Here is a 12318-nt window from a genome sequence, read left to right as displayed (position 1 = left end):
AGATATCCATATGCCTTGATAAACAGTATTTGGTTCTAAGCTTTGACCAAGCTATTATCACCCAGTAAAGCACATGTATTATTTATATAAATTTTTAAATAAATTATTATTTGCCTTATTTATTCCTTATTAACTTCATTTCATCAAGCATATATGCTTACCATGAAAAAAATTTATTTATATTTCTTTAAATAATTTTAAAAGAAATTTGACTTGAAACCATTTTACCACAAATAAATAAATAAAATTTTATAATCGTGTTTAGAAGAAAAATTTTTCACTATGAAAAAAAAGCTATTTTAGTATCACTAAACGAGTATAAGAAGGGATTTGCGCTATCGTATAACTACTATTTCGTATGAAAACAGTTTTATTTGAATAAATACCGTTTTATTGCTTTTTGATTTGCATTTTTTTCAGTAATTTGAAAGCAAATTTGGCTTTAAAAACATTTGAACCATTATAAAAGAAAATGAAAGTATACAATCGTGTTTATTTTAAAGACGCTAGAGAACTTCAAATGTTTAGTATAGAAAGAAGAATATTCATCTTATAATACTTACTTCAGTGTTATGTGCTCACATTACTATTAAAAAATTAGATTTCTTATGCTTTCGTAATTTATATTGATTCTAAATTTTAAAAAAAAATTGCGATAATTTAAATCATACTGTAATGAATAAAAATATAAAAAACAACAACTTTAGATTACAAAAAAATCTATTTTGTCAAGTACATATTTCAAGAGTTATTAATATTATTAGTTCCTTATCATTGCCACATTAATTTTAATAATTTCTTAGTTCACATTATGCGTAATATATGATTTTACCTTCTTTTTTTTATCAATTGTACTAATTAAAATTTAAATTTGATTTTAAGCAGACAGGATGGAGGAAATTAGCTACAACTTTAATAAGGTCTTTAATTGAGCCTTGTTTCTATTGAATTCAAAACATAGTATCGTGCGTGTATTCAAGTATAGAAGTAAGATATTATGGTTTACAAAGCACCATCAAAAGATTGTTACGAAATGAAGAATATTATAGCTCAATACACTTAAAAATGCCAAACACTGTATCAAATCTTTGCATTGCTTGAAGCTATGCTTTTCAATTTTTTTTCTTACTTTTTAGCAATGTGAAATTAATTAAATAATGGGAGAATAGTACAACCTTAATAGTAGAATATTATAGTTTAACACGCTTAAAATGACCACCAATCTGACAAATTTTTCCGTGTTTGCCAGCTATTTATTTCTTGCTTTTTTTATTATTATTGTGAGATTGATTCCTTAATAATAGAAAAATTGAAGAGTAGAATATTATAGCTCAACAGTCTTAAAAGTTCCCAACATAATATCAATTTTCACAATGTCGGAATTTTAATTATTATTTTTTTATTGTTACAATGCGAGATTGATTCAATAGTAGAGTGGAAAAACTTTAATAGTAGAATGTTATAGTTTAACACACTTAAAATGACCACCAATCTAACAAATTTCTCCGTGTTTGCCAGCTATTTATTTCTTGCTTTTTTTATTATTATCATGAGATTGATTCCTTAATAATAGAAAAATTGAAGAGTAGAATATTATAGCTCAACAGTCTTAAAACTTCCCAACATAATATCAATTTTCACAATGTCGGAATTTTAATTATTATTTTTTTATTGTTACAATGCGAGATTGATTCAATAGTAGAGTAGAAGAACTTTAATAGTAGAGTGTTATATCTCAACGCTCTTAGTAATGTCCAAAAGAGTTTCAAAGTTTGTAATATTTGAAACTATGTATTTTAATCATTTTTGTCTTAATGTGAGACTTATTCAATAACAGTAGACAAATAGAATTTTAAAAGTGGAATATTTAACACACTTAAAAATGCACAACAGTGTATCAAATTTCTCAATCAAATTTTGCATTGTTTGAAGCTTTGCATTTTAAAATTTTTTTGTTACAATTTGAGATTGATACAATATGACATGCCATATTAAATATGACAATGTATATTTTTATGTGCCGACCAGGTGGCCGAGTAGTTAGCGTGTCTGACTGCGGAGTAATTGGCAGCGGGTACGAATCCTGCTCAGGGCATGGGTGTTTCCTTCTCTCTCTGTGTTCTATGTCCTTTTCTTTTTGTGTGAATGTGTGAATGTGACCCGCCCTATAAACGGGTTTGTGGTTGTGTGACGTGGGAGAAGCTGCTCCACCACAGGTGCCCACTGTGTAACGAGAAGAGAGTAGCAGTTCTGGTATTTCTGAGGCCAATGGCACAAACCCCAAGTGCCCACCATTAAAAAAAAGTGTTTTAATGCAAGGATTTCAATTTTTTAAAACTAGGTAATTTTATAAACATTAGTTTTTCAGAATGAGTAATTTTTTTATAAAAGAGAAATACATCTTAATTATTAAAATTTGAAAAAAAAACTTACTAAAGAGACTAAAATTATGACAAAAGAAAACAATGACTGAAATATGAAATAAGATTCAGAAAACTCCGTTTTTGACATTAAGCTTTTTCTAGAAATTTTTTATTAATTTTTAAGATAAAAAATATCAAACTTTTAAAGAATCGAAAATGGTATAAGATGAAAAAATTCATACTAAATCAGTGTTCTTAGTAACTTCATTCTCTCAATGAATTCTTAAAATAAAATATACTTACGATTAACATCTAAAGTTATCGAAACAGATGCTGGCACAGTGATGTTATTATTGGAAGCCTGGCATTGTAAAACTGCTAATAAGTCATTTCTTTTCAATTCATCTATCTCTAATTCATTCCTTACTGAGTTGTCACCAGTTACAAATGTATAAGTATCATCCAGCAAAGCATAATCTCGCCACCACGTCACAGCTGGTCTTGGTTTTCCTACAAAAATTAGGAAAAAAAATATATTAATAAAATTACAAAATTTGAAAAAGTAGTAACTGTAAAATAAGTTTTATTTAGTAACAATAAATCTATTCATAAGTTACACAGATTTCCAAAATTTTAGTTGAAATAAATAAATCTAATGCGATATATTTGTTTATGGACAGTTATTGCGGTACCAAGAATATGATTAGATGGTTCAGTGGTTCAAAGCACTGCTATTGCAAAATACGAGGTTTGTTCCTCAGTGTCTTCTTGAGTATTTTAGCAGAATTATATGGTTAAATTCACTCAGCTATCATTGCGAAGGACGAGGTTCGATCCTCGTAGTGGCTTGAAGCCCACTTATCTGCTTAAAATTTAAGATTAAATACATTCAGGATTCTTTGACATGATGCTCTTACTCGAGACCGATTCATAAAATGAACTTACCACAATCAAGACATTTCCTTGGAACTATCTCTTCAGGGGGACTGTAAATAAACTATTACCACAGTACCAATAGTGCGTATAGTATAGCAAACAGTAAATTAGTTCATCTATTAAACCAACAAGAATGTACATGCTCTTTATTAGGTAATACAATTTACCAAAATTAATAAAGGATTGATAATTTAGCATTATTGTTTGGATAATGTTGGGCAATTTTGAAAAACCGTTATCATTTGAAGTTAAAAACTACATTGTAAATATTTACGGTTTGCTTTAAAGAACAAGTACATTTTCTTCGATTATTTTGTTTTTAGGTAACACATTTTTTTTTTAAATTTCATCTACTAATGATTTTAACTTGGTTAATATAATAGAAACACTTTCTCAGAAACTAACTACAAACAAAATAAGCAATAGGCTTCAGATAACTTTAGGACTGCTAATTCTGAGACGTAGTTCTTATACGACATTCACTTTAAACATCGATATAATGAATAAAAATAATTAAACAATAAGGAACGTGCTTAAAGTATCCCTTTTCTTAATATACTTGAAAGCTAGCAAACGTCACTTAGATTTAAAATACATGAAAAAAGATACTTCTTTGACGTGATGTCTTTACTCAAAAACAACTCTTAACAATCAAAATTTACAAACAATTAAGAAATTTTCTACGGCACTTCCCCTTCAAGGGACTGTAAAAAACCTATTACCACAGTAACTATAATAAATACTGTATAATAATGTAGTAAATCTGTCTATTAGATATCTATTAAAGCATCAACAATATCCATAATACCTTCTACATAACACAAATTACTAAAATCAATAGAGCATTATTAGCGTCAATAATTGCATTGTAAAATTTTACAGTTCCCCTAAACAAATAAGTATCTTTTTTTGTCAATTTTGTTTTCAGGGCCCGAGTGACTTTAGATAGTTTTAGGTATAATAATTTTAGGACGTAGCCTTCACTTCCTATCAATTTTGATTATTGACAAGAAAAACGTGTAAAAGTATTATTTTGCATTGAATTGTGTAAGCTTACTTATATTTTAATTTAAATATATGTAAAAAAGCAGAATCGTCTGCAGTGTAGTTTAACACTGGTAGCTGCTATATCAATGAGAATACGGATTTTTCAAACTTTCCACCCAAGCAGACTGTGAAGGTTTTGAAATCTGTTAAATTTTTAAGCATACTTTTAGGTTAGGGGCTAATATTGCCCCTTGTACTCATTTAAAAAAAAAAAATTAAGGTAGTCAGCCCAAAACATTCCTTTTATATCAAAACAGACAACCGCTTCCTTTTATATAATAGAATCCCGAATAAAGGAATCATTACTATTGTAAATCCTAAATAATAATATTTAAACTAAAACACATAGTAATTTCGTATAAGAAGAGTAATTTGCTTTAAAAGAATTTTAAAACAGACTCAGTTTTAAACATAACATCGTCAAACGCTTACTTTTGATAAATGTAGAGTTTCTAGAAACAATTTTTAAAAACAGCCTTCTTCTCCTGTACCAGTAATGTAGCAGCTACTATCCGAAAGAATATCAAAGTTTAATTCGAGGATTACTCTTACTTTTAACTGATTCTTACCATGGAATAATAAATTTATTTGATTCACAGGACTTTTGATGGAAAAGAATAACCAATACTTGAAAAAAGGTGTAAAACAAAAATTTTCTATACTCCCAATGTTTCAGAAAAACATAGAAAAAATAATGTATACTATTGGGATGCACCCCCTGCTCGCTAACGCTCGTCAACCCCCGAAAATCGCTACGCTATCTTATATGGTTTGCTTCGCAAACCAAGCTCGCTTCGTTCGCTAGATAACTTAGTCACATTGCAAATGCACAAATTTCTAAGAATTCAAAACAATCATTCAAATCCATATAACAACTTTTTTTTAAAACAAAAATTACATCTTTTTAGTAAATACTAAGTCATTAAAATAAATTTGAATTCAAATAAATGACATGTAATTCGTTAAACCTATTAGAAATGTGCTATAGTATAAAATCTTAAAACGTAACAGCACGACTGAGACTCATTTTTCAATGAATCACTAATAGCAATAATAAAACAAATAAATTCGTGATATAAATCAAAAATCGTGAAATAAATTCGTAATATATAAATTCGTGAAAAAAAGCTTTAGACAGAATACTAAAATAGAGATCTATCGACAAAGACTACTCACTTCTGCCTAGCTTAATAACGTGAGATTGCAGCAGCTGATGCTCTCTCTGGTTATTTCAGTTTCCGTTTTTAAAAGAGCTATATGTTGAGCCATCTCAGCTAGATTTGGCATGTGATATTTTTAGAGGCAATCATTGGTCGATTTTCTAGCGTTGCCATTCGGGGAGTTGTAATGAGGCTTTTTTTTGTCGCCGAGTAAGAGAAATATATATATAGATTTATTCAGATATTCGAATAATTTATATTTATGCATAATTATATAAAAAAAAGATTTTTTTCAACAAAATATGCCGCATAATCGAATGAATGATTTTACTTTCGGTTATATTGTAGAATTTCAATTTAATATTTAAGATATAAAGTGCATTGATATAAGTACAATTTTAAAGAAAAGAAAGGAATTTTCTTACATACCGCATAAATTCTATTCGACTGTATGGGAAATCAGACTGTTTTAAACACAACAACAAACCACGATTTTTCTTTCTTTTGCAGAACAAAAAAGTTTTTGGAAAAATTTTAAAAAAATCTCTTTTCTCTTATGCCCGTAATACAGCAGTTACTGCAATGGGATATCCTCTTTTATTCTGAGGTTTATTCTTATTTTTAACAGATTCCTCCTATGGAGGAATTAATTACTTTGATACACGGAAATTCCGAACGAAAAGAATAACCAATACTCGGAAAGGTGAAAAAAAATATAATAAAGAAAGAAAAATATCTTTACTTCCCATAGAAAGATAAAATATATTTTTTTCTTATTCAGGTCTATCAATAATGATCAAAGGTACAAGGAATAAGAATAAAGAATGAATTTAGGGGGAAAAAAAGCCCCGTGGAGACGAGAAAGTTTTTTAAAAAGTATTTTATATCGAAGTTTTTTTATGAGCCGTAGTGTCTGCTACCTAGCACACGAGGAAAAAAATAGTTTCTTAAGAAATTAAGAAAACTTTAAGGTAATGTTAAAAAAGAACAACAGGAGATCCTTTGATTAAATTGCCTAAAAAATATTTATAATTTAAAGTCATTATGCTAATTATTTTGGGAGGGTTTTTTTCATCACCGCTGTAATTCATCAGTTAGAATAAATTAAAAGTTTATTTTTAATACTTTATGCTGCTAAAACATAAATCACTGTAACTGTCAAAATTACTCTGACAATTTCTACAATTCTTCAAAAGAATACAATTATTATTTGCTTGTAGAGTTTCCTGAATTAATAACATTCTTAACTCTTAGCTAAATTCATGTCTCTACTGTTAAGAATTTCTCCGAAAAATGGTTAAAAACATTTTATTTATTTATAGACTTTTACAATATTCAAACGAAATTGTCAAATTATCACAATTAAGATGGTATTCGAACTGATAATTGTAAGAAATACCGTTATGCTTTCTCCTAATACGGTAAAAAAATTAGAATTTTATCTCACCAACTTTTCCAGCATTAGTTCCTGGACGCTAGGGATATATTGTAGTCGAAAGAGTTAATCTGTCAAATTTATGACCAAAAGAATGGGGTTCGAGTCAGAACGTTGTCACCACAACATTTTCTCCATTCCCTACAACGGATGAAGAGCTTCTAGTGCCTTGCAATTCCCGATTGGTGACACAGGACTATTATAAAACAATACTCTCTTTCACGTGTTGATGGCAGCACCATCAACATTCGATGCTTAACCCAAAAAATTCTTGTAATTCACATCTCTTATGATAGCTATAGCAACTATCTAAACAAATTAAACTGTATTCCACGGTTCATTTAATAAAACTCAACTCAACCACAACCTAGCTATATTACCCATTTCCTAACAAAAATTTTAGCTCCAATGTACATTTAAATTTCTTTTTTACGGTTTTCAAACCATGTTAAATTCTATTGGTTAAAAATCCATAAGGTTTTGTAGTAGTTAAAACAATACTAGTTGTAAATGGTTTCAAAAATGTAAAGATAAGCAATGTTCTTTACTTTAAATTACATGTTTAATTGGATGGACAGACTGTTTCTGATAATTTTACGGTAATTTTAAAATGAAAATTCTAACAGTGTGGTTAAAAAACATTGAGTTACATGAATAATAACAGATTATTCAGTTTACAAAAATAAGTATTAAAACTCAAATCATTTATTTGAGATATGATGTAAGAGTCTAAGAGTAAAATTAACGTTAAGTGGTCCTCACTTTCATCCACTCTACTGACCAAACTTTTAGGACCACATTTTCTAGATTGTGACGATCTCCGACAACGGATTGTTCCAGACGGATTGGTCAAGAATCCAAATTCGTCGAAAAAAAGTCATCAATTCAGACAAAGTATGTTTCTGTGTTCGATTTTTTTAAATTAATATAACGTCTGCACTCATTAAATAGACTACTTGGGGACAGTCTTTCAAATCATTAAGAGTGTGTCATAATACATGGAAGTCTAAGAATAAAAATTAAAAAAAACAGAACACTCAAAGTTACTGCTTATTTTTTTATTTAACGTACTGCATATATAAAGACTTCTATAATGCGAAATATGTTCTTTTGATTTTTAAAAGTTGACTAGAACAAAATTATTCTTTCTAGAAAAAGTATTAATTCTGTAGTAAAGTAATCTGTAATAAAATAAACCTAATTATCGAAAATAAAGGGTGAAAAGGAATTCTATAATATATTCAAAATGTCATAATTAAAAATCTTTTAAAGCCGGAAACAAATGTTTACATCTTCAATATTTTTGAGTCTCGAGTAGTTTTTTTTGCAGTTATCTTTATAAAAGTGATTCGATGGTGCTTGAACATTTTTAACTTTTAGAATAATGATCAGAATAAGCTACTAAACAATGCATTGTAACAAGTTGTTTAGCTACATAAATAAAATACCTTTTCCTTTTGTCGACAATTTCTCGATTGTTATACTTTATGTACATTAGAAACATAAAATGCAAATAGTTATATTGTGTATTTAAAGATTTGTGTTATGTTAAATACCTGTGAGTTTTATTATACTTTAGCTACCTATTAGATACATGAATTATAAATAATTGTAATTTGCATTTTAGGATTTGTGTAATGTGAAATAGATGAGATTTTGATTATACTTCATGTTTATTCGATACATAAAATATAAGTGATTATATTGTGCATTTTAGGAATTGTGTTAAGTTAAATAGGGGAGAGGGGGGCACATGTGAACAGGGGGCACATGTGAACATGGTATGTTTTACCAATATGATTTGAAATAAAAAATCTTGAAAATTTTTTAATTGATGGCAGTACTAGTCCTACCTCTCTGCAAAACTTTCAGGAAAATGAGCCATTTTGTTGTTCTATTTTGACAATTTCTTTGTATCAGCTGGTGTTGTATATATTATAATCACTTGCTTCTTCAAGTGAAAACATAGTATAAACAACTAATAAGCTAAAATTAACTATTGCAGACCATTATATGAACATTCAGGAAAGTTTATGACAAGTATTATTTTTTTACTCAATTAAAAATTCTTTATTTTTCAAGTTAGGTTTAAGGAAGATGATAGGGCACTTGTGATTAAAAAAAAGAGGCAGATGTGAACAGTTCGCATGTACCCCTACATAGTATTAAGATTATTATCCTCATGTTGTTATTAAGTTTAAAAATAGGTATGAATTTAAAATTATTATTATTTAATTTTCCGTAATTAGTTTATTAATTGTTAATTTTTTCTTTAAAAAATGTTTTTTTGTTTAATGGTTGATGGTCAACCATTTTGTGTTATATAATGATTACGAGAAGTAAAATTAAATGAAAAGAAATGAATGACAGTAAAATGAAAAAAAAGCATGAAAAAGTATGAGAGAAGAAAGTAAAAGGTCCATTACAACTCCTGAAGAACATGAAGATGCGAAAAACCCAACAGCGGAAAAATTATTGTACAGCGGAAAAATTATTTTCTTATTGACAGTACTGTTGTACAATTTAAATTCACATAGTAAGCTACAACCCCTTCAGTGTAATGTGTACCTATATCTGTTATATTAAAGATTTTTTCTTTTAAATATGATGATTGTTTTGTGTTTTTAATCCTGTTCATATGTGCCCCAGGCATGTTCACATGTGCGCCCCCCATTGGGGCACATGTGAACAATTGAAGTCATTTTTCTAAAATATCATAAGGTAAAGAAATATTTTCTTGAAAAATCTCAAAAAATTCCATAAGACAAAGAAAAGACTACTTAAATATATGGACTTCTTTACTGTGAGAAATTGATGATATTTTTTGAAAAATGAAGAAATAAAAAAAAAATTTCACATGTGCCCCCCTCTCCCCTACATGTGATTTTGGTTAAACAGTTGTGGCTTTAAATAAATTTATTTATTTTTTGTTCAAATAGTGTGTTTTTAAAAATATACATAATCTTCTCAAGCTTAACAATTACGGATAAAAAGAGATTTAGTTCTAAATTGTATTTAAGTTACCACAGCCTAAATCTAAAAGGAATGTTCTTATCGTCTTCAATATTCTTATTTGAGTCTAAAGATATTTCTTTTACAGTTATCTTTAAGAAAGCGAATTTGATGGTGCTAAGCTCAAAGCTTACCCGGAAGAACTACTGTTGAGTGTTTGAAAGGAAAACGTATATTGACCAGAATCAGAAACCTTCAGCTTTTGTTTCGAATTTCCAATAAACCTGTATATATCTTCCCTTTCTTTGATGTTTTTTTCTTCTTCTTCTTCTTTAGACGAATGCCCCATTTGTTACACCGGAACTGAACCCAACTTTATGAGACGGAATAAATTACAATAAGTATTCGGTTTTTGCAACAAGAGTCAGAATGATAGTTAGAAAGAAAGTAAATAATATATTTCATTCCTTGCTTACTTCGTTGGGGTTTTCTTTTTGATTCGTATCCTAAGTCTATTGTATGGTGAAAACAGAATTCTTCCAACAATGCTTGTAATGTTGATTTTTCTTTTTGAAATTCTTCTTCATAAAATACAACTCCTTAGATTCTTTATACAATAGGATTCCTTATTTCATTTCATTTCCGCAACGTAAATCCTTGGATTTTTCGGCAGTTGGGTAATTGATTTTCATCCATGAGAAATGAATGTAAACTTTAGAAATTATCGTACAAAAGCTTATTATGATACATGCTTTAAAAGGTTAATTGCATCACTCTCTGTGTCCCTCAGAAAAGAAAAAATTAAATTTTTGCTGATATTTCATAATATTTTATTTCTTAAAATACATCAGCTTTCATACTTAGTAATTCGATATCATTGACCTTTTACGCTTAGTTTAAAGACATTTTTGTTATATATATATATATATATATATATATATATATATATATATATATAAATCAATACAAGAAAACGCGAAGAAAGTAAAGAAAAACAATAAGTTTCATTTATTGCGCTTAAGCTGCAAGTAAACAGAACCCATTGGATAAGTTCAAAATGAAGAATAAAACAAAGAAAAATTATAGACATATGAAAAAAAGGGGGGGGGGAATAATAAGTAAAAAAATAACAAACGACAGTTTAAAAAAGAAAGATGAAATTTTATTTAAAAAACCGGGAAAAAAAAAGATATATATTTTTACGGATATAATCGTGTGGGCTGATGAAAAGATTATATCTTTTTTTTCCGGTTTTTTAAATAAAATTTCATCCTTTTTTTCATATGTCTATAATTTTTCTTTGTTTTATTCTTCATTTTGAACTATAAAAAATATTTTTTCTTAAAATAAAATCAAAACGTCCTAATTTTGGGAGGCTAGACAAAATGTGCACAGATTGATTTTCTGAAAGATTCATCTAACATTGAATAAAACAAGAAATAAAAATTTGAATTTATATTAAAAACAGTTCAAATTAAGTCATTTTCATTAAAAAAACGTTTTTGAATTCGTTAGAAAGGAATTATAGAAAAATATTTAAAACATTTTTAGCACCATTCAATTCTGCATTTATTGCACTTTATAGACACGTTTTTTCTACAATTTTTGCATCTTACTATGCTTTATTCATTCAACAAAGTGGTTTCTATCATCATATAGAATGAAATATTGACCTTCGTGTCTGTGTCTTTTGGTAACATATATGTATCCAGCATTTAATACATTAAATACTTCTAATTTGAAGCTTAGAAAAGCTATTGGCTGAAGAAAAAAAAATGAACGTAGACGATATATATGCTAAATAATTTGAAATGCATTTTCTAATCCAAATGCAAATAGCGGTCAACATTTTTTCTTAGAACGTATGGAACATCGGTATGCATTTACATTTATAAAAAGAATCAAAAACGAGAAAATGGTAAATGGTTTTCAAGTTTTATTTCATATAAAATATCCCACATTCACATAATAATATTTCAGATAGAAAAAATTCTATCATGCTAAATTTTTATTATATATATATATATATATATATATATATATATATATATATATATATATATATATATATATATGTATATATATATAAATATGTATATATATATATAAATATATATATATATATATATATATATATATATATATATATATATATATATATATATATATATATATATATATATATATATATATATATATATATATGTATATATATATAAATATATATATATATATATATATATATATATATATATATATATATATATATATATATATATATATAAATACAAGAAAACACGAAGAAAGTTAAAAAAAACAATAAGTTTCATTTATTGCGCATAAACTACAAGTAAACAGAGCTCATTAGATAAGTTCAAAATGAAGATAAGACAAAGAAAATTAATGGACATACGCAAAAGGGGAG

General features: G+C 27.5%; 1 protein-coding gene across 3 annotated transcripts in view; it reads right to left on the bottom strand.

The window, feature by feature from the left end:
- Positions 1 to 12318, bottom strand: part of LOC107444296 (neural cell adhesion molecule 2) — an 802953-nt gene that overhangs the window by 111824 nt on the left and 678811 nt on the right. For all 3 annotated transcript variants that reach the window (XM_071181215.2, XM_071181216.2, XM_071181214.2), the window contains one exon: positions 2667 to 2873. In XM_071181215.2, coding sequence (XP_071037316.2) covers positions 2667 to 2873 — 207 coding nt within the window. The remainder of the gene's footprint in view (positions 1 to 2666; positions 2874 to 12318) is intronic.

This window comes from Parasteatoda tepidariorum, chromosome 8 (genome assembly GCF_982258835.1).
Source record: "Parasteatoda tepidariorum strain Cologne lab strain chromosome 8, Ptep-v5.0, whole genome shotgun sequence".
Taxonomy (NCBI): Eukaryota; Metazoa; Arthropoda; class Arachnida; order Araneae; family Theridiidae; genus Parasteatoda; species Parasteatoda tepidariorum.
Note: the sequence above shows the minus strand (reverse complement) of the source record. Positions and strands in the feature narration are given on the sequence as shown.